At 43.1% G+C, this 23,493-nt stretch overlaps 1 protein-coding gene and 1 pseudogene across 3 annotated transcripts in view; one reads left to right on the top strand and one right to left on the bottom strand.

Annotated features, from left to right (window-relative positions):
* The first annotated feature begins 418 nt into the window (after positions 1–418).
* The window catches only part of PDLIM3 (PDZ and LIM domain 3), a 68,508-nt gene continuing 45,433 nt past the window's right edge, over positions 419–23,493 (top strand). Inside the window, exon 1 of one of the 3 annotated variants that reach the window (XM_073607415.1) lies at positions 419–674. In XM_073607415.1, the coding sequence (XP_073463516.1) occupies positions 582–674 (93 nt within the window). In that variant the 5' untranslated portion in view covers positions 419–581. The remainder of the gene's footprint in view (positions 675–23,493) is intronic. The other 2 variants (XM_073607420.1, XM_073607421.1) reach the window with 2 other exon arrangements.
* LOC141114007 (uncharacterized) lies at positions 4,552–5,361 on the bottom strand (annotated as a pseudogene).

Genomic DNA, 23,493 nt, shown 5'->3' with positions numbered 1-23,493 from the left:
AAGACCGCATTTAAGGATTGGTAAGCTGCAATATATTACACTTTTGGCTTTGGTTTTACCACTTTAAGGAGCCTCAGACTGCACTAAAACCGGACAGGAGTTCTAAATCTTCCCTGCTCTATCTACATCTAAGAAAAAAAAAAAAGTTTTGAGTTCAGCAATATGCCAGTTTTTCACACTCTGAGCATATGTAAAATGAGGGTAAATATTCGCCTGGAAGACAAGCCTTCATCATATCAGCTGGAAAGTCACCCCTCTAAGACCTGCCTACATTTTCCCCATGTTACTCATACTCAGGAATTATATGAAAAGACTGTGTACTGGATATCATATTGTAACTAGAGTGCTGCCAAACAGTTTATCCCCCTCTGCTTACTCTCCTCCCCTCTCATTCTCCTCTGTGTATGACTTGTGGCCAGAAGGTGACGTCAGCCAAGGAAAGGGATAAAGAGAAGATCATAGGCATCAGGGGATCAGGCTGTCTCTGCTTGCAGAGGGATAACATCTCAGGGACCTGTAACTAAGTTCTTTGCCTTAGTTGTGATAGAACATACATTGATAAACTTCTTATAGCTAAGAAAATGCCACAGAATGTGGTTCTACCTGGACCTGCGCCGTGGGGATTCAGGCTAACTGGCGGCATTGACTTTAACCAGCCTCTGGTAATCTCAAGGGTAAGTAAATTGCAAGATTTTTGTTTAAATGACTCGGCTCAAGCACTCCAATGTTATGTTTTTTTTCTTTGTTTTCCTCTCATCTCAGATAAGCTCACCATACATATTAAAATCTGATTGTACAATCTCTGTTAGATCTAACAAGTATATAGTGCAAGGGCCTGCCTCATTGTATAGAGATTGATTTTAGTTTAGGTAGGTCCTTATATTTCATAGTTTTGGTAGATCTTGTTAATGGTTGTACAGAGATTGTACAATTAGGAGTGTGGTCAGCCTAAAAAAATGTAGGGAGATAGATAGATCGATCGACAGACAGGATGTGCTAGAGCACCAGTGAGAACACGTGAAGCGCCAGGTCTTGGACAAAGTGATAGGTAGTATAGATGTGATTTTCAATGCTGATGTGTTTTGTGTATCTCTGTATTTCACTGCCTAGAATGCAGTGCTTGTGTGTGACATTAAGATGTATTTGTTTGTGAAGCTATTCATTGTCATACATAATGTAGATCTCAGATTTCAATTGGTGAGTTCTTTTTGCTGCTTTTGGAGTGCTGATTAAGGCCGGGTTCACACATGTGCGGCCGCCGGTTCGTGCCCGGGGTCCGGTGTGTTCCTCTACACCGGTTCTAGTGCGATTCTGGCCCGAAATGTAGCCTGAATTCACACATGAACCAGACCCAAAGACGCACCGGACCCTTCTTCAATCTGGACCATGGACATCCAATTCACATATGTGTGAACCCAGCCATAAGAGCATTTTGGGGAAACTTACTGCTATTGACCATTTGCACCATATGTTCAGGTAAAGTTACTAAATACTAAACACCTTCTCTGTATGCTTTACAAATGAGAAATACATTATGTCTGGAAAGATTGACAAACTGGCACACTTTTCTGTGCATGTTCATCCATATACACCATCCAATGGAATGATTCGCAGCTGTACGCCTTCTTCTCATTAGAACTGCCGCACTCGGCATGCACTACTGGTCATGACTGTGTATGGCCAAAACTGTCCCCAATCACCCTTGTGCGACTTGTCATGCAACTTTGGACATCAAAGTTCATCATGTTTCCCAATGATAACCATTCATATATGAGTGACTTAAAAGAGAAGTGTGGATTTTTTTTTAATTTTAGAATCATACTTACCTAGGTGGATGCAGCATCGGTCCTTGCTATGTGCACTGATACACAGTGATGTTGGAACAGGAAGGGGCCATTCCCAAACTGTTCCCACAAAGTTGGGAGCATTAAATTATCCAAAATGTCTTGGTATGCTGACGCCTTAAGAGTTCTCTTCACTGAAACTAAAGGACCAAGCCCAACCCCTGAAAAACAACCCCCACACTATAATCCCCCCCCCCCCCCCCCCTCACCAGCAAATGAATTGGACCAGTGCACAAAGCAAGGTCCATGAAGACACGGATGAGTGAGTTTGGGGTGGAGGAATTTGACTGGCCTGCACACAGTCCTGACCTCAACCCGATAGAACACCTTTGGGATGAATTAGAGCGGAGACTGCGAGCCAGGCCTTCTCATCCATTAGACACACTCCTAAACCTTGGGGACAGCCTTCCCAGAAGAGTTGAAGCTGTTATAGCTGCAAAGGGTGGGCCAACTCAATATGGAACTCTACGGACTAAGACTGGGACACTATTAAAGTTCGTGTGCGTGTAAAGGCAGCTGCCCCAATACTTTTGGCAATATAGGGTACATTACATAAAAGTCTGGTTACCCTGACCTGCTATCTTGAAGGGCTGTGTTAACCTCAAGACCAGCTGGAAAGAAATACAATTTTTTGCAATTCCCTTATTTGTAATTTAGCTGCTTACCTGGACTGTGGATTTAAATGGCTTAATTTACACATGTGGCTCCCACTGCGGCACCTCTGAAAAGCTATCTGCAGTTATATCACTGTCAGAGGTGTTTGGCATGAGATGGCAATATGTTACTTCCCCGCTGCCTGTTTTAACTCCATAAATGCCGAACCATTGTGCCGCAACTGTGTGCATTGCGGTGCAGTTGCAACACGCCCCTATTTGTCCATCGAACATGATGAAGGGATCATTTTACTGCAGCTGCGAAGCAAGGCACACAGCCTTTGTAGATTAAGGTGGAGTGGTTGGGGGCAGTAAAAAACATACCTCAACACCACCAACCTATCAACCACAGGTGTGAATGAGCCCTAACACGATCCACTCAGTCCAAGCTAAATTTATTCATACAGGAATAGCTGTAATGAACCTGGCAACCCCATTACATAAAATCCCTTGTTGCCAAGAATTAACTGTTTTTGGAACACCAACTGCTTAGGTATATAAGTTTGCAAACCACCCACTGTATGCTGCTTACTTTCAGCCCTGGTTCGCATTGCAGCGATTTGGCATGCGATTTGACATGTCAAATTGCATGCCAAATCGGCAGCTATTGCTGGCAATGGCACGTCCGAATTGGTGCAACGTTGACTTAGCGGCACCATACCGATTCCCAAAAGTAGTTTCTGTACTACTTTTGGGGACTTCGGAGTGCGATTTCAATAGATATCTGTGCAGAAACCCGCACAGATGTCTCTGAAATCACCCCCAAAGTCGGAACTGACATGCGGGAATGAAATCGTGCGAGCTCAGCTGAACTCGCATTAGTTCATTCCCGCTGTCAGTGTGAACCTGGGCTAAAACAGAGAAGAAAAAAAAATTATGGTTCAGCAAGCATCCTACAACACTTGTAAGGATCAGTAATTGTAATGCAATTTATTACTTAACCACTTCAATACCAGGCACTCCCCCCCCCCCCTTTCCTGCCCAGGACAATTTTCAGCTTTCAGCGCTGTCGCACTTTGAATGACAATTGCGTGGATATACAAATCTGTACCCAAACTAAATTTTTATAACTTTCTTCCCACAAATAGAACTTTCTTTTGGTGGTATTTGATCACCTCTGGGGTTTTTATTTTTTGCTAAACAAACTAAAAAAGACCAAAATTTTTGAGGAAAAAAAAAGTTTTTCTTTGTTTTTGTCATAAAATTTTGTTTTCTCCTTCACTGACGAGCGCTGATGAGGCGGTACTGATGGGCACTGATGAGGAGGCACTGATATGTAGAATTGATGGGCACTGATAGGCGGCACTGATGGGCACTGATAGGCAGCACTGATGGGCACTGACAGGCGGCGCTCATGGGCACTGATAGGTTGCACTGATTGGCACTGACAGATGGCACTGATGGACACTAATAGATGGCACTTATGGGCAGCGCTGATGAGGTACTGACAGGTGTTACTGCTGGGCACTGATTGGCACTGTAATGGGCACTGATTGGCACTGTAATGGGCACTGAGAGACTTTATTGAGGGGGCACTGCTGGCAGCTGTTGGGCACTGATTGGCACATCTGATGGGGCTGTGCTGATAATCAGCATAGCTGATCACATGGTAAGAAGCCTCTGTCAGAGGCTCCTTTTTTTTTTTTACAAGTCTATTATTAACCTTTATTTTTGCTATTAAATTTGTGAAATGTGTTTATTACATTTTATAAGTGCAATTTTTCTTCTGTGACAATATTTCCTTTTCAGTTTTCGATTTGACAATCCTTTATAATAATTCATTACTTAAATGCGCCTGTTCCTTCAGACTATTCGCCATCAGTTTCCCTCTCCAGTGCATAACAAAAGGTACAAAGAATTTGTGGGTAGGTAGGACTCCCTCTCAGGAGTAAACCATTGTTTCATGCAAACACTCACTTACACATATAAAGAAATAAATATACATATTTTTTTTTAATTACACAATATAAAGCAGATGAGCTACTTCTTCCTGGTGCCACCCTTGCTTAAGCCATGACCTCTATACAAGAAGGATCTGGGGATTTCCCATGTTTCTATCTCCTCTGTATCAGTTCGTGCTTGTTTTCTTTTAGAAGAAGACTTGCGCGTTCCTTTCTTTTTCGGAGGCTTGTCTTTCTCTTGGATTTTGGTTGTATCTTGCAGATAATATGCAGGTTCTGTGAATTTGGGCTTAGCACCTCTTCCAACCCAGTACTCTTCAACAGTTGCCCCAGAGGTTTTCTTTTGGGATTTTCCTCCTATTTCTCATATGCAAAGCTTCCTGGAGGCATGTTTCGATACTGTGCTGAATTGCAGGCATTTTTGTGAAAGTCTCTTTCTGGCATTGCCGTCACTGGAGACATTGTCGTTTCAGCAATCTCCGGGATGTGTTCATTCTCTGTGCTGATGCCACATGAATGGGAAACTGCATTTCCTTCATTGCAGTCTTCCCTTTCTGTACCTGGGTGATATTTGGGTACATATTCAGGCTGCCTTGGATCTGTCTGGGTTTCTTTTGTTTCAGTTCTTCTCCCTGGACTGGCATAGTGCCTAAATCGTGTGGCATGGTAAAACATAGGGAATGGCGGATGAGGATTAAAATAAGGTCTCCGGTTCATTCTCAAGTTCATTTGCTGTTGAGGGACATAAAATCCAGGATACTCATGTAGTGGGACCGAATAATAGGGCATATATGGATTACCCCCCGGGTAACCTGGTCCAGAGATGCAGTATGGATTGTAAAGTTGGGCAAGGTACCAAGGGTTTGGGAAAGGTAGTTGTGCTGTTGGTTGTGCATAAAAGAAGGGCCTCTGCTGCGATGTGGAACACTGCCCACTTTCAGGAGGTGGTGCTGAACTGTTCATGTTTGAAACAGATTACATCCCAAAGCACAACTAACTTTCCACCGTCAGAGGCTCCTTACCATGATCGGAGATGCAGCGTGTCAGACTGACACGCTGCACTAGCGATCGCCGCGCTGCGAGCTGGCATGTTATCCTGCTGGACGTCATATGACGCCCAGTCAGGATAACAGAACCACTTCCCGGCCATCAATCTGCTATAGGCCGGAAGTGGTTAAAGTGGATGTAAACCCACTCTCATCATTGCTATACTACTGCCATAGTGCTTATCTCTAAGGATATACTTGCCTCATGCATGTATCCTTTCCTTACCTGTCAAATATCTCCCCTATTTCTGTTTGTAATCCTGCAAAACGCTGGATTCTGTGGGCGTGTCTGTTGTCTGGAGCTCGGTGGGCGGAGTTGTGATGTCAGTAGACTCCCCTTGGCAACATATATTTTCTCCTGTGTATTTCTTACACTGAGCTTCTGCTGGTCTTGTGGATTATGCCCCATGATCACTATCATCCAGTCACAACCCAGGAAAGTCACCACATGACATCAACATGCCCAATCATGTTGAGGTGTGGAGCAGCCAATCCTTGGAGAGCTGGAGAAGAAAGGAGGGAGGATGTGAAGTAGACAGAATGCCTCTGTCATCCTTGTGCACGATATAAGGAAATCACCTGTCAGTCACAGCAAGGGGGAAGAAACTGACACCTATTTCTCTGTGTCCATTTTTATCTTACTGAAAAAAGATAAAAGGATTGCTCAGAGCTGGATTAACTCTTTGTGGCAAGACTGGGCACAGATGACATGAAATCCTATACTCTAAAAAGGACAAGCCTTAAAAAAAAAAAAAAAATCGGGTTTACATCCATTTTAAGGTGAATATTTGCTGACAAATAACTGCCAAATTTCACTTGCTGCTTGTATATTAAAATATAACTTTAATTTAGTAAAACATTTTCCCCCTTTCTCATTTCCCAAAGCACCTTGGAACAGCTGTCCGTTCCATAGCATCTCCCCTCCCCCCCCCCCTTTTTTTTCTCTTCTTTCCTTAAAAAAATGTAGGTTTTCGTTCCATTGTTATTTTGGGGTTCTGTTACTTTTGGGGATATATTGCTTTTTATTTTATGTTAATAGGGTCTTTTTTTTTCCAGGTATTGCTCATTCATTTGTACTGTAGTTGAATCTGTTTTTTAAGCTGCCTTTCGTTTGCAGCACACCTCTGCATTGTTTGAAAGATTGGAACTGTCTAAAGTAAACTGTGTTTACTATCAACTGAGGGCTGATGTTTTTTAATTCTTGTTGGAAAACACCTGTCTGTGCCTTGGTTCCAGGGCCGGCGCTACCACTAAACAAACCAAGCAGCTGCCTAGGGCGCACTGCTGCCTAGGGCGCCCGGCCACTGGCTTCCCCCCGCGGCTGTAGCATGTGTCTAACTCAGTCTCAGGCAACTGCTACGTCCGACCGATAGTGTAATTAGAGGGGCAGCACAGCACTGGAGTACATGTCCCGAGTCTCCCAACACAACGGAAACAAACATCCCCTGCATCCCGTCTTACACAAAAGAAACACACAATGCATCCCTTACAGCAGGGGTGCCCAACCGCTGGCCTTCTGATGTGGCCCGCCACTCCTGCTCTGGGATGGTGGATTGGCAAGCCCAGATTGCAGGTTCCCGACCTGCCATCCCCGAGCATCAGTGTGAAGAACAGAGTTGGCACTAGAGGAAGCAAAGCCGATGCTTCCTGAATAGTGCTGGCTCCTGTCACATGGGCAGGGAAAAGGGGGTGGAGTCAGAGATGGAGCAGGGGGGGCAAAATGAGGTTTTGCCTAGGTGTCAAAAATCCTTGCACCAGCCCTGCTTGGTTCTTTGCATTTGTACCTATTCTTGCTGATTGAAACTGTCCTGATGCTGGCCAATTTCTATAAAATGTATAAACACGTGTGTAAAACCTGGCCAGTGTCAGGACAGTTTAGCATAAAGTTGGCCATACATGGCTCATTTTTTCATTCAGCCAGAGGGCTGATTACAAAAAACCTGAACTGATTCCCCCATTCACATCCGCCAGTTCCTGCTGAACAGGCCAAATTTTGATCCATGTGAACAGACCTGTTGGAAAAAAGCTGCTCGATCAGCAGCTGCAGCACTGATTTGTGTATTCTGACAGCGGAGGAGTTCCCTTTTGTTGGAGCTTCAATATGCGATAAGAGGCATATTGATGAAAAACGCCAGTCACCACTTGTTAATAATGGATGTAAAAATTCCTGAAAACACACAGGTAAAGGTGCGAATCCATCCTTATCGAATTTGTCAATATCTATTGCAGATTCTTATGTTTGCTGGGTTTCATGTGTCATAAATCAGCATCATAACAAGAACAAGGTATCTACTTGTAACCAGATGGACAAGGCCATCCAGATTTGAGTTCCCACAGGATAAACACAACTCGATTTTTAACAGCTGAACTGCATTATGCATTTGGGATCACTTAATTAAGCGATCTTTAAAAATAGATTCTGTGACGACAAGTTGACAAAATGAATGATGAGCTTTTATAATTCAGGCTTTACATTTGAAGGAAACATTTGCTTTATTGGCTACTGTACTTCTTGATAAAGCTGAAACACACACAAAAGCCTATCCTGTCCAAGATAAAATATCAGCTGTTGTCTGAAGGAAGGATTAGCACTTAGTTAACTTATGTATTGGATTCCAGAATGTATTTCTTTTTTATGTGCTAAGTCTGCTGAGTGCCTGCACACACTTATCATACAAGACCATATTTATTTAACACATGGGGAGATACAGGCACAAAAAAGTATCCCAGGATTTAGTTTCACAAGAATTTTTCAGGTTCTGTTTTATAAATATGCAACAGGAATCTCAAATATTTGTGTTATCCATTTGTGTATTTAAATAAAAATAATAATAATTAATGATCATATGTATGTGAGCTCATTCACACTGCACTGGGAAGCATTTTTTCAGGGCTGTTCCAATGCATAGACAAAGCAAGTTACCTTGTTTATGACATGAAGTCATTTTTTTCCCTGCAGCGTGTTGCGACACAGTCCCTCACATTTCCACGCTCCTGCGATAGACAGAAAAGCATGAAATGTCACTTTGTAGCAATTCCGTCAAGTCTGAAAAGTTGCATTGCGGTGTACTGATCAGTACCGCTCATTTGGAATGCAGCTGTTGGTGTGAATGGGCCAAAGAAAATCTCTGACCTAATATTTAAAGTGTCACTAAACCCACATCATAAAAAAACTATCAATAAATGCTGTATTACATGCTGTTCATACTCACTCATCCACTATGAGATTCATTTTCTGTATTTTGCAAAAAAAAACTGGCTGATCCTGCTGCTCTCTATCTCCCCCTTCTGTTCATGTCCTCAATTCAGATAGGGATTCTGCAGCTGTGGTGGCAACTCTGCACATGCTCAGATTTCAGTTTCTTGAAGCATTTCCCCCTACTACATCTGAGCAGCCAATGTGACTATAGAGTCATACACAGTGGTAAATCACAGTCCACTCCCTCACACCCTCCTCCATGCCCACTAACCAGCTAAACATAATGGGGGCAAGATATTACATGTAGATTAATGGTGGCTTCACCTCCCTCCATGTTGTTTCCACAAAATAATAAAGGTTTGATTTCAAATATATATTTATATGCCAATTTACCAATTTAAAAACATGTTTATTGATATTAATTATTTATTTTTACTCTGTAATGCAAGCGCTGTTTTTTGGTTTATTTGTTTTTTTGAACATGTGACCAGTAGCAGAGGCCTAGAAGCTCCTCCTGCTTATGTTTCAGTGCAGACAGGTTGGGAAAGATCTGGGTCATGTGACAGCTGAATATCAATTAGGAAAAGGGTACTTGCATGTTTTTTATAACTAAAATAGTTACAGTGCCATCATCCACATACAGAAATAGAAGGGACAATTTCAATTAAACAGTGTGTTCCTAGTATCACTTTAAGGCTGAGTTCAAACTATTGCGAATTGAATGTGGGTTTCCCCCGCATCCAATTCGCATGTCAGGAGATTGTGATCGGCTCTCTATGGAGCCGGTTCACACATCTCCGGAGCGGCTCCAGTGCAAAATGCACAGGAGTCCCGTGTGTCTTCTGGTCCATTTCAGGTCCGAATTCAGCCAAATATTCGGACCTGAAACGGTAAACAGGGACACACCAGACCCTGCTGTGAGCTGCTCTGTGTGGCAGTGTGAACCCAGCCTAAGGCTAGAAATTAACTGTTTATTAGGTCACAGGATTAAATTTACATTTCTCTGACAGAACAAAAGCTTTTCTACTGGCAGAGCTTGTTAGATTTATTTATTTACACTAAAAAAATGACTTTAACCACTCCTGACCAGTGCGTTTTTTGCGATTCGGCACTGTGTTGCTTTAACTGACAATTGCGCGGTCGTGTGACGTGGCTCCCAAACAAAATTGATGTCCTTTTTTTCCCACAAATAGAGCTTTCTTTTGGTGGTATTTGATCACCTCTGCAGTTTTTATTTTTTGCGCTATAAACAAAAAAATAGCGACAAATCTGAAAAAAACGCATTATTTTTTACTTTTTACTATAATAAATATCCCATTTTTTCCCTCAGTTTAGGCCGATACTTATTCTTCTACATATTTTTGGTAAAAAAAAAAAAATCGCAATAAGCGTTTATTGATTGGTTTGCGCAAAAGTTATAGCGTTTACAAAATTGGGGATAGTTTTATGGCATTTTTATTAATAATTTTTTTTTTTACTAGTAATGGCGGCGATCAGCGATTTTTTTTTTTTTTTTTTTTAATATTGTGACTGCGACATTATGGCTGACACATATTTGGGACCATTGCCATTTATACAGCAATCAGTGCTATAAAAATGCGCTGATTCATGTGTAAATGACACTGGCAGTGAATGGGGTTAACCACTAGGGGGCGGGGAGGGGTTAAGTCAGTACTAGGGAGTGTTTTCTAACTGTAGGGGGATGGGCTAGCTGTGGCATGTCACTGATCAATGCTCCCAATGACAGGGAGCAGAGATCAGTGACACTGTCACTAGGCAGAACGGGGAGATGCTGTTTACATCAGCATCTCCCTGTTCATCCTCTCTGTGAGGCGATCGCGGGTATCCCAGCGGCGATCGAGTCCAAGGGACCCGCAACCCGACTCACGGAGCTCCCACTCACGTAATGGCACAGCGGGAAATTCAATGGGACTTACCTGTACGCCCATTTGCCCAGCCGTGCCATTCTGCTGACATACAACGGCGTGCCCCGGTCGGGAAGTGGTTAAGGAAGTATTCAGGAGAGAAGTTCAGACTTTTTAGTTGTCAGCGGCTAATCAAGGTCAATGATTTACTAGGTAGTGAAGCCAGGGTCAAAATACCAGCCCTGCAACTTGCACCATTTAAAAACAATTTGTATCCTCACAGGTTTCCTTCTGGGGCATTAGGAAACAATGGAAGGTTTGGTTTGTCTATGGCCACCCCCACTGTTGGCAACTTGTCATGCTAGAGCTATGGGAGACCAAAAACAGCACTTCTCTCTCAAAAATTAGTTGCTGCTTTTTAATACCGCATTGCAGTTACAGTGCCTTGAAAAATCATTCATACCTCTTGACATTTTTTCATGTTACAACCAAAAACGTAAATGTATTTTATTGGAATTTTATGTAATAAACCAACACAAAGTGGCACGTAATTGTGCAGTGGAGGGAAAATGATAAATGTTTTTCAATTTTTCAATTCACCCCCCTTTACTCTGATATCACTAACTAAAATCTAGTGGAACCAATTACCTTCAGAAGTCATCCAATTGGTAAATAGAGTCCACCTGTGTGTGATGGAATCTCAGTATAAATGCAGCTGTTCTGTGAAGCCCTCAGAGGTCTGGTAGAGAACCTTAGTTAACCAATAGCATCATGAAGGCCAATGAACACACCAGGCAGGTCCTGGATAAAGTTGTGGAGAAGTTAAAAGAAGGGTTAGGTTACAAAAAAATCACAAGCTTTGAACATCTCAAGGAGCATTGTTCAATCCATCATCCGAAAATGTAAAGAGTATGGCACAACTGCAAACCTACCAAGACATGGCCGTCCACCTAAACTGACAGGCCAGGCCAGGAGAGCATTAATCAGAAAAGCAGCCAAGAGGCCCATGGTAACTCTGGAGGAACTGCAGAGATCCACAGCTCAGGTGGGAGAATCTGTCCACAGGACAAATATTGGTTATGCACTTCACAAATCTGGCCTTTTTGGAAGAGTGACAGGAAGAAAGCCATAAGAAGTTCCATTTGCAGTTTGCGAGAAGCTGTGGGGGATGCTTTTCTTCAGCAGGGACAGGGAAGCTGGTCAGGGATTATGGGAAGATGGATGAAGCCAAATACAGGGCAATCTTAGAAGAAAAACTGTTAGCGTCTACAAAAGACTTGAGACTGGAGTGGAGGTTCACCTTCCAGCAGGACAACGACCCTAAACATAGAGCCAGAGCTACAATGGAATAGTTTATATCAAAGCATATTCATGTGTTGGAATGGCCCAGTCAAAGTTAAAATCTAAATCCAATTGAGAATCTGTGGCAAGTTTTAAAAATTGCTGTTCATAGACGCTCTCTATGCAATCTGACAGAGCTTGAGCTATTTTGCAAAGGAGAATGGGCAAAAATGTCACTCTCTAGATGTGCAAAGTTGGTGGAGACATCCCCAAAAAGACTTGCAGCTGTAATTGCAGAGAGGTGGTTCTACAAAGTATTGACTCAGGGGGGCTGAATACAAATGCACACCACACTTTTCAGATATTTGTTTGTAAAAAAATTTGAAAACCATTTATCATTTTCCTTCCACTTCACAATTATATGAAACGTTATGTTGATCTATCACATAAAATCCCAATAAAATACATTTACATTTTTGGTTTGTAACATGACAAAATGTGAAAAATCACATATCTCCATTGCAGCTGCGGAGTGGCTTGCTCAGGAACGCTGTGTGTCTTTGGCTCCATTTAAGGGCCAAATTCAGGAAGAAATCCGGCCCTGAAACAGAGAATAGGGACGCACTGGACCCCTGCTGTAAACCGCATTCGTCGGAGGTGTGAACCCAGCCTAAAGGAGTTGTAACGTCAGAAGGTTTTTTATCTTAATGCATTCTATGCATTAAAGCATTTGTTAACCCAAAAAAAAATAAAAATGGATCCCGCTCTTTTAAAGCATGTTATATGACACAGTGTTTGTCTTGTGTCATTTGGCCCCCTGTAACACCTAAAAGACCTGGCTGATCCTGCCATTTTCTCCCCACCCCTCTGTAAACTGACCACAGTGTATCATGGCTGCTGAGACCAGACACCTTGGTCAGTTTACGTGCCTCTGTCATCAGCAGCCTGCTATCTGCTCTCCTCCCTGCTCCTGTGTCCTCCTCCCACCCTCCCTTCTCTGTCTGTGTGTGCCGCCCACCCCCCCTTGTGCTGCTCTCATAACACTAACCTGTATACACCATCGGCACTCCCTCCTATTGCAGTGTCCCCCTCTGTGAATGATTTATAAATATAAATGCTGTAAATACCTCATTTAAGAGCCGAGATTGCGATCACATGACCAGCCAGCTCTCTCCTCTCCCCTCCAGACAGACATCAGCAGAGGAATCTCAGCCCCGCCCGCTGCATCTCTCAGAGGAGGAAAGGAGGAAGTTGGCTAGTCATGTGATCGCAACCTCGGCAGTGAAATTAGGTATTTGCAGCATTTATTTTTATAAATCACATACAGAGGAGGACAATACAATAGGAGGCAGTGCTGATGGTGTATACAGGTTAGAGTGGCTTAACAGCCACTTTAAGATAAAAAAGTCTTCTGTGTACAGCTGCCCCCCCAGCCCCCCAATACTTACCCGAGCCCCATCTTTGTCCAGCGATGTCCACAAGTGTCTCGGCCATCTGAGACTCTCCCTCCTAATTGTCAGTAAGCCAATCGGGAGAGAGAGGGGGCAGAGCCAGTCCGCATATTCGTGTCCGCATTGACACAGGACGATGTGACTCAGCTCGAGTGCCGCCATAGCAAGCTGCTTGCTGTGGGGGCACTCGGCAGGGGGGAGGGGCCAGGAGCACAGAAGAGGGACCTGAGAAGAAGAGGATCTGGGGTGCTCTGTGCAAATACACTGCACAGAGAAGGTAAGTATGACATGTTTGTTATTTTTATTGAAAAAAATCTAGACTTTACAATCACTTTTTAAAATAGCATTAAACTTTAGTTTTTAGTTTTCTTAAATAAAATAACAAACATGCTATACTTGCCTGTTCTGTGCATTGGTTATGCACAGAGTAGCCCCATTCCTCCTTTTCTGGGGTCCCCCACCGACACTCAAGGCACCTCCTCTTCGGCAAGTGCCCCCCATGGAAAGCAGCATAGAAAGCAGTTTGACAAATTGGCACTGCCACCTGTTCCCTTGTCACAGCATTTGATTGACAGGAGCAATGATCAATCTGCCCAATGAGGAGGGAGACAGCACCAAAAGCTGGATCGGATGAGGCTGGAGGGATCCTTAAGGTTAAAAACATTGAAGCTTTAGAACCATTTTAAAGTGTATTTACACTTCAAAATCAACCCCCCCCCCTTTTAAATAATCACATTTTGTTGTTTTGCGGCCTGATATGAAGACAGTTTTTGTTTTATCCAGCTGTATTTACTCAGTCCAATTTATAACATCCAAGTGAAAGATATAACACCAACATGTCAGAAAAAAAAATTAAAAAGTTCACCCCCTTGTGTTGGTATTTTATTGAACCACCTTTTGCTTTAATTATAGCCTTTCACACTGAAGCATTTTTCCGGCGCTAAAGGGCTAAAAATAGCGACTGTAAAGTGCCTGAAAAAATGCCTCCCCTGCCACCCCAATGTGAAAGCCCAAGTGCTTTCACACTGGGGCGCTGTGCTGTGCTGTGCTGGCAGGACGCTCCTCCACCGCCGCTAAAACGACGGTCCCTGACGAGTGTTCATCCAAGGATGCCAAGTATAGCTTGCTCCAATAATTGTAATAAATCATAATATTGATTGTCTGCATATATCATGTGACTCATGTATCTATATGTATTTGATTTTGTCCATCAATTAATTATTTATTATTATATTATTATTATATTGATTTTTTATGACTATATCTTATATCATAAATGTTTTGCCTTTATCGGTTAATTATGATTAATATTATTATTATCACTATTATGAACTACTCTTAGGGGATTGTGACATTCAATTTATTTAGAACTGTTTCATATATTATCATATGCCTCATGTAAAGTCCCAATCTTATTCTCCATTTTTTTTTTTTTGCATATATCTATGGATGGAGGCATGCTGATGTTTTCAGGTTGAGACAGGTCACACTCATTTTTAGCTCATGTTGGAAGGTGAACCTTCTTCCCATTGACAACTTTCTGGTAGAGGGCATCAGAATTTCCTTGCATTTGATGGTATTTTGCCCCATCCATTTTTCTTTCTATCCTGACAAGTCCCTGCTGCAAAGAAACACCCTCATAACCGCATATTACCACCTCCATGCTTTACTGTAGGAATGGTGTTATTTAGTTGGTGAGCTGCATTGGATTTCCACCAGACATAGCGTTTGGTGTTGGGGACAAATGATTCAATTTTAGTCTGACCATAACAGCTTTTTCCATGTGGCCTCAGAATCTTCAAACTGCATTTTGGCAAAGCTCATTTGTGACTCCATGTGGCCTTTCTTGAGGAGTGACTTTATTATTGCAACCCTACAAGCAACATTTGAGGAGTATTTGTGATATCGTTGTCACATGCACACAATTACCACTCATAAATTCCTGCAACTGCTTCAGAGTTGCTGAAGCCTCTTTGGAGCCTCTCTGACCATTTTCCTCCTGGCTCTCCCATCCAGTTTGGAGCGACATCCTGGAGGGTGTCAGAAACCATGAATCAGACTGAGACAGAAGGACAGTTAAATCGCACTTGTATAATAATAATAATAAAAATTGTAAACAGAGTAAACTTAGTCAAAACATAGCCAGAGTTCAGGAATGGGAACGGATAGTCAGACAAGCCAAAACGTCAGGGAGCCAGAGATGAGCAAGCAGGATCTGGAGCCAGAAGGAATGTCAGCCAAGCAAGTCTTTTAACAGGAACACAGGAGAGCGTCTCTAGAGATGTGACCAAGGCGCAGGCAGAGATCATCTGGGCTGGACAGCTTAAGTAGGCAGGACTGACGAGCAGGCTATCAACAGAGTCACTGTGGAGAGAAAGGAGCTGGCAATTAGCCGACAGCTGAGCGACCAGCTTTGAGAAGGAATGGCTGAGCCCAGCCCTGACAGAGTGTCTGTGTTGTATCAAATACCTTCCACTTCTTAATAACAGATTCACTGTGCTTCTAGGCATTTATAAAGCCTTTGAAACATTTTTGTATCCATCTCCTGACTGGTACTTGTCCACAACATTATCCCTAAGATCTTTTGACAGTGCCTTGCTACCCATAATTGATTGTTTGCTTCAGTTGCACTACCAGGGACTTGCATGCTCCAGGAAAGCTCTTTTCATGCTGAGCTAATCAAAATGACCACAGCTGATCACAGTTGAAAGTCAAATGGCTTTGTGTGACATTGAAAAGATGATTAGCTACACCTGATCGAGTTTACAAGTAATTTTTTGGATGGGGTGATCCTTTTTCCAACTCAGTAAGCCCGGGTTCACACCTATGCGAATTAGATGCGGCTTACACCGCATCTAATTCGCAGGACATTTTAAAATACATTCATATGAATGCATCTGGTTCACATATGTGCGTTGCATTCGCACTGCGCATTGCACAAAAAACGTGTGCGTTTTTTGGGCATTGCGGTGCGAACTACAAGCCTATTATCTCCTATGGGAACGCATCTGATTCGCAGATGCATTGCGTTCTGAACAAGGATTTTCTCTTTCTCCTCACTACACCTCCCCCTCCCTCCCCCTCTCCCTGCTCTCTAATCCTGAGCAATAAGCAATGAATCCATTGAACAGGAGATTGTTATCTCCCCAGTGAAACCTGAGCTTCAATTCGCACCGCACAAGTGTGAAACCAGGCTAATTCTGTTTTTGATTTTTTTTTTCTGACATGTTGGTGTTCTATCTTTCACTTGTATGTTTTAATTTGCACTGAGTAAATACAGCTGGATAAAAAAAAGCTGTGTCTGTCTTCATTACAGGCCACAAAACAACAAAATGAGATTTTAAAGACTGTATGGTCAAAATGTAAAATCATATATTAATCTCCACGTTGTACTTTAAACACATAGTTCCCCTTTACCAAAAATACATGCCTATGCAGATAAGGGACATCTGTAGATAAAAACAGGCTGTGCAGCTTTGACCACCGTTGAATAATGTCCCTTGCTATACATTTGAATCATTTATGTATCTCATAAAGCCAGATAGGAAAACTCATGGGACGCTGCTAAGGACATTGCTAAGGGATGCCTAGTGTAAAGCCTGTTTCACACAGGCATCAGCTTGTTTAAGAGCAGTGTGAACAGCACGCTTTGACAAAGCATCTGCAGAGCTTTCAGCAAGCTTTGTTAATGCCTAAACTAAAGCATCATTCAGCTCCAGTTTGTAAATGTTGAACACAGACCTGTCTCACAGGAGCTTCAGCTTGTATAAGAGCAGTGTGCACAGCAAGCTTTGACAAAGCATTTGCAACATTTTTAAAGAACCATTCCATAGCTCCCAACTGTCCCTGATTTCAAGGGTCTGTCCCTGATTTGGAATAAAGTCCCTCTGTCCCTCTTTCCTCCCCAATTGTCCTTCATTTTGTTCTGATCTATATAGTTGTATATAAAATGCACTAATTATCTTTCAAAGTGTTTCCCAGTGCTAAAACTTTCATCCAATTTCTAAATTGCTGCATTTGTAAATTTCAAAAGCTAATATAAAGGAATAGTAGTGGTTAAAAACAAAAAACACTTGTGGCAGCAAAAAGCTGACGAGGGTTTACCTATTCATTTTGATTGATTTAGGTGTGGCGGGGGGGTGTCCTATGCCTGCATTTTTTCTCTAATGGGTGTCCCTCATTCCTAGAGCAAAAAGTTGGGCAGTATGCCATGCAGCTCCAATTTGTAAATGTTCAACACAGATCCTAATAGGAGTGTTGAATGCTACTTTGGACAAGCTGCTAGCAAGATTCAGCAGGCTTTCAAGAAGTTCTGAAACATGCTAGCAGCTTGTCCAAAGTGGCAATCAACACTCCCATTAGGATCTGTGTTCAAAATTTACAAATTGGAGCTGAATGGTACTTTAAAAATGCTGCAAATGATTTGTCAAAGCTTGCTGTTCACACTGCTCTTACTGTATACAAGCTGAAGCCCTTGTGAAACTGGCCTTACTGCTCACCGTCATTATCAAAAGAGGGAGCTCTTTCTATGATTCAAACCCCCTCACGTGCTCTCACTCCCCTGATGCAGTAGCTCTGAGCTCAGCATTTGAGAGCTCACTCCTGCAATGGTGGATGCAAACAAGAATAGCTAAGCATCTCTTAGCAATGTCCTAGGAGTTTTCCAGTTGGCATCATGAGTTACGTATAAGGGTATTATTCAACTTATTCAACTTTGGTCAAAGCTGCACAGTTTGTTTTTATCTGTCCCTTATCCGCATAGGCAGTTTTTTGGTAAAGGTGAACTATGCCTTTAAAGTACAATGTGGAGACCACAGATGTGCTTTAAAGGTGTTGTTAAGGCCAATTCTTGCCAGCCCCCCTGCAAACAGAAGATATACTACACAGGGTTTGTTTTTTGTTTTTTTGTTTAAAATCCAGCACCTAAATACCTCTTTTCATATCGCTGATGTGCAGTGACGTGACTGCCTCCCTCCCCGATGCATGGACTATAGTGGGAGGGGCTGAGTTTCCCCTCTGACATCAGCCGGGCGGTCACATGCCTGCACATTGGCAATGTGAACAAAGGCATTTAGGGGCAGGGGAGAAGAGCGGAGGGGAGTGGAGGAAATTTTGTTCTCACTGCTGACCACGGAGCTGACAGAAAGAGGAAGGGGGAGGAGATGCAGGGACACAGTGGAGAGCTGGCATGATGGAGGTATGTAAACTGACCACACTTTCATGGTTTAGCAGCCATGATAAACGTGGTCAGCTCACAGAGGGGAAGTCAGGACCAGGGAGGATCAACCAGGTACTGTAGAAGATAGAAAGGGGAAATTGAAAAGGCAACAGCACTAAGCTACAGCTTGTACCTTAAAGGAGCATGTTTTTTTTTTTTGGGGGGGGGGGGGTCAAATACTTTAAGTAGTGGGAAAGTGAAGGAAGTCCTAATTTGTCCTACATAAGCAATGCACAGGTTCATTTTAAAGTCTTTCTACTCTTCAATCACCAATTTTCTGGCCCCAGCTTTCATGTAGGGTGGGAAGCGAGTCCTTGGACTGTCTAACTTTGATCAGATTGACTTAGAACATATATATACATACATACACACACACACACATTTATTTATTTTTTTGAACATATCATCATGGACACAAATCATTGAAATAGAATCTGGTGTAAATAGTTGTTTAAACTCAAAGAAAAAAGCAGATGTAAGTGAGTGCTCAGACATTTAGCTCAGTTTACACCTTTCAGTATGTACATGACATTTCGCAAACAGGGCTTGCCTTACGAGCCACGGCAGATCAAATGTAATGTTGCTGCTGAAGTGGGATGCCCTTGTGAGAGGAATGAGGTGATGTTATCACAGATCTGAACAACTGTACTGAGGGAGCACTGACAGGGTCATCTATCCGTGTGCACCTGCTATGCAGCTGACAGGATCTGAACATTAAATCTTTTGCTCCCTTCAACTGTTTCTGACGTAACACATTTGCACTCTGTCTACCTAATAATAGCAACAGGAAACCCATAGGAAAGCCATTTCAATGTAAATGAAGCTATTCCTGCAGCAAAAAAAAGATTAAGTATAACAATTAGGAAGTTTTTATTTATACATCAATAGCTAAGACTGGTTTCAAATTCCCGGCCACACTTGTAGAATGTACAAATGCTATATAGCTACCCTTCACTGCACAGTAAATAGTTTTACACCAAAACTCAAACCGATTTTTATTTTCTCAGGTAGAGTAGGAATGGATTAGACCCGTTATTTGTTTTTAAGGGTATGTTCACACTAAACGCTGTTTTGAAATCGTGTGAGTTCAGCTGAACTCACACGATTTCAAACCCACATTTCAGTGCAATTTCGGGGGCAATTTGAAAGATATCTGTGCGGGTTCCAAGATTCTGCTAACGTTGCTTGTAGTGGTGTGCATTTCATTACCAAGCATTGTATTTTCTAATTTTTTAGCACTAATTTTGTATGATGTCACAATTTTCCCCTGCTACATGCATTAATAAAAAAAAAAAAAAACCTGCAAAGCATTGGTATGGTTGGCAAGCATAGAAGTACAGGAAAATACAAGCAAATCGGTGGTAAAAACAGGCACCACTGAAAACTGATGCCACTACTCTTACATTTTGTTGCAGCAGAAAAAAATGTGCTGTAAGGCTCTTGCTAAGAATAAGCCATCGGTTCTTACTAAATTAGAGAAGGAACCCCAGCTGGCATCACTATAGCACCCTGCACTTACATGTAATGATGCAGAACATGAGTGCCACTCCCTGCATCATTGAGGGCATTGAGGGCTGCCCACCAAAAACAAAAAGATGGTCTAGTCATGTGACTGGACTGAAGACATTGGTAAAAAAAAAAAAGGCATAAAATCACTGTGGAAGGGGAGTCCAGAGTTGGCCTTCAAATCTCAGGAGGCTTTCAAGTATGAACATCCCACACAGTGTATTTTTAGCCATGTGTAGGCCTACTGTCTTCTTGAAAATATCCAGAGAGACCAAAATACCATGAAGAAATGGATCCTCTTCAGACGTTTTGGGAGAATTTAAATCATAAAGCATTTTTAAATCATAGAATTGTTTTGTCAAACAAAGATAGAAATGTTCATAACACAATCTGAATCATTTTGACATCCTGTGCAGCCTTTGCAAAAGCCCATGGTTCATTTTCATTTGTTAACGCATGTTTTGCACACACCATTAAGGCCGACAGTAGACGGTTCGAATCAGGCAAGAACCGGACGAGATGCGAGCAATGTATGGGCAGGCTGAATGTACCAAGTCAATCGATCAACTTTGGTACAACCAGCCTGCTGGATCTCATCTATGATTATCTCTATCAGCTGGTATAGCTGCTAGAAATAATAATCACTTGGGAGGGGGAAGCCGAATACAAAGACTTGTCAGGAGGGATTCCCCTGTCAAACACTGTCTGTGTTGATGGGGGAATCCAGCAAATTTCTTTAAAATTTCTGTGGTTGCAGGAAAAAAATTCACACCATGTATGGCCTGCTTAAGGAAATGAGTAAAATGCTAATGCGGGCCTCCTACAAAAGTGCTAGTTGCACTTACAGTTTATACTGTAAGAAGCATAGTTAAAGTGGTGACCTTCCAGTCCTACAGTTTGAACTCAACCGGGTTAAGCTGGACTAGGCCATCAAGGTTTATATCAGTACTATACTTTATGCCTTCTCAGTTTTTGTATTACAAATGTTGTATAATATATGCAGCAACTTCAATTGATTTGTATTTGTTTGATAAAATAAATAAAAATTATTGTTAAAAAAAAAAAAAAAAAAAGTGCTAGTTGCCAGGTTGTCCAGGTTGAGTACTTGTGAGCAACACAAAGCCAGAAAACTAACATTTTATGAAGTAGTGGTTAGCAATAGCAGACTATGGGGGCGTGGCTTAGATAAGCATGGAGTAGGACGTGTGAAAACTAAGCTCCGTCTGTTACTCCTGTTCCATGAGATCATGCACTTCGGCATCATCCTGACCCAGCCTGACTGCTCCGCCTAGGGACCCTTCACATTGTACTACCCGGCTCCATGAGCTCTCGACTGGGCGAAGGCCCGAACGGAACAGCGCTCTCCCGACCCGCGGCTTCGGCCTAGTCTCCATCTTGGTACACCCGCCCTTCTCGGCTCTGCGCAACGGCCCTCCTGACTCTCCGCTAGCCCCCCACACTGCTCCGACAGTGGGCCCGTTTGTCTGCCAATGCCCGCAGCCATCCTGGGGACATCTCTGTGTACCGGCCTGCGGGCAATGCCCGGATCCACTGGGTAAGTGGCGGCCATTTTGCTACACCCCAGTAGCCACTCCCAGCGTCTCTCCTTCTTGTTCTGGGCCCCACTCAACCACCACAGCACCCTAGCCTACCTGACAACTCCCCCCCATCTGAGGCTATAAAGGGTATCCAGGGATGTGGCCAATGACTGGGATATGAGGGGTGCCTGAGCTCCGTCCATGCCGCACACATCCTTAAGTGATCCTACACACCCGATCGAACTCCGGGGGTCCCATCTGCTTCATTAGATCCTCCGAAGCACATCAGGGGATGGTAAAATATGGCCCTGCCGCTGCCTCCCCAGCAGCAAGATGGCGCCAGTCAGCCTCCCAGTCAGAAGCATAAACAGCCCTCCTCTTCTTCCTCCTCAGTGCGGCGACCTCCAGGGAAGGGTGAGTCACAGCAAACCCAGGCTTCCAGCCCTGTTGACCCCCTCCTATTCTCCCCTCCTGATGACACTGACTCCCCTGCAGCTCCACTCCATGATGCAGAGCACACAGAGCCCACCTTGGCACAGATCATGGAGGCTATACAGCACAGCCATGCTTCTCTCACTACACAGACAGACTCCATTAAAACAGATCTCTCTTTCCTGAAACATGATGTTCATACCCTCCGTCATAGAGTGACAAATGCAGAACAATGCATATGGGAATTGGAAGATGAGACGCACCCCTTGCAGGGCTCTGTTAGGGAACTGCATCAGGCCCAAACCTATACTGCTGACAAGCTCATTGACATGAAAGACCGCTTGAGGCGCAACAATTTATGCTTCCTGGGGTTCCCGTTTGGCGCCTTCACCTTCTAACGGCTGTTCGCCATTGAAAGGGCACATAGAGTTCTCCTACACCCCTTGCCATCTGGAGCCCCGCCACATGCCATCCTCATTAAATTACTACACTTCAGAGACAGAGAAGCTGTTCTCAGAGCTGCCTGAGAAAAAGGCAGAGTATCCTTTAACGGCAATGGAATCACTATCTTTCCTGACTTCTCAGCAATCACTCAGAAACAAAGGGCTACGTTTTTGGCCATCAAACGTAGGCTAAGAGAGCTTCACTTACCCTATGGTATGCTTTATCCTGCAAGATTGAGGGTCATTTATCAGGGCAAGGCCAACTTCTTCACGGATCCTAAGGAGGCGTCGCATTGGGTGGATACCCTGGAACACCCGGATCACAGGAATCAAAACCAGAGACCCCCTCCTCATTAAAGTTGTTTGGTGCAGAACACATTTGACTACCCCTGGCCTGTACCCCCCCCCCCCCCCACTTGATTGAGGTAGATTGGGGGAGGGCGTGGGGAGTGGGACAGGTTCTTACATTTGTTATAGCCCTCTCACTTTTTTGTTACCCACTGGATGCTGGGGATCATCCTCAATTTTATATCACAGGCCACGTGCATCAGCCATGTGGGATGACGGTTGATGGTGACTTTGTTTCTCCTTAACCTTTTGCTCCTACTAACTCAGGAACTGTTTTTTTTTTTTTTTTTTTTTTTTTTTTTTTGTTCTAGAATTCAGGTTACTACATATTTTTGTTTTGTGCGGACGTGGATGGAAGACCATGGCTAAAGACTTTTCTTCACATCTCAGGGTTTCTTGGTTGAGGGACTGTGCCATGACCCCCTTGCTTTGCAGTTTTAGTTTTGGGAATATGTGTTTGGGTTTGGGCGGGTTAGGGTGGTTTTGAATGTTCTGGGACTGTTTTTTGTTTTTTTCTCTTTTTTGTTATGCTTTTATTCACTAATCCATGACTATTTGGTTACTGGTTTGGTTGGCCCTTCTGGCCTGCAACTGATCTCTTTTAAGGGGCACTATGCTTCCTCCCATGCATAGGTTTGATTTATCCATGTTCCCGTAAACTTCTCGGGGCGCACTGGGCTATAAGATATGGATATTTTCAGTGAGCTGTGAGAACTGGGCCCCACCGATTTATATCTCATGCTTACTCATGACTAGATTACGCTTAAT

The sequence above is a fragment of the Aquarana catesbeiana genome, linkage group LG01 (assembly GCF_042186555.1).
Source record: "Aquarana catesbeiana isolate 2022-GZ linkage group LG01, ASM4218655v1, whole genome shotgun sequence".
Taxonomy (NCBI): Eukaryota; Metazoa; Chordata; class Amphibia; order Anura; family Ranidae; genus Aquarana; species Aquarana catesbeiana.
Note: the sequence above shows the minus strand (reverse complement) of the source record. Positions and strands in the feature narration are given on the sequence as shown.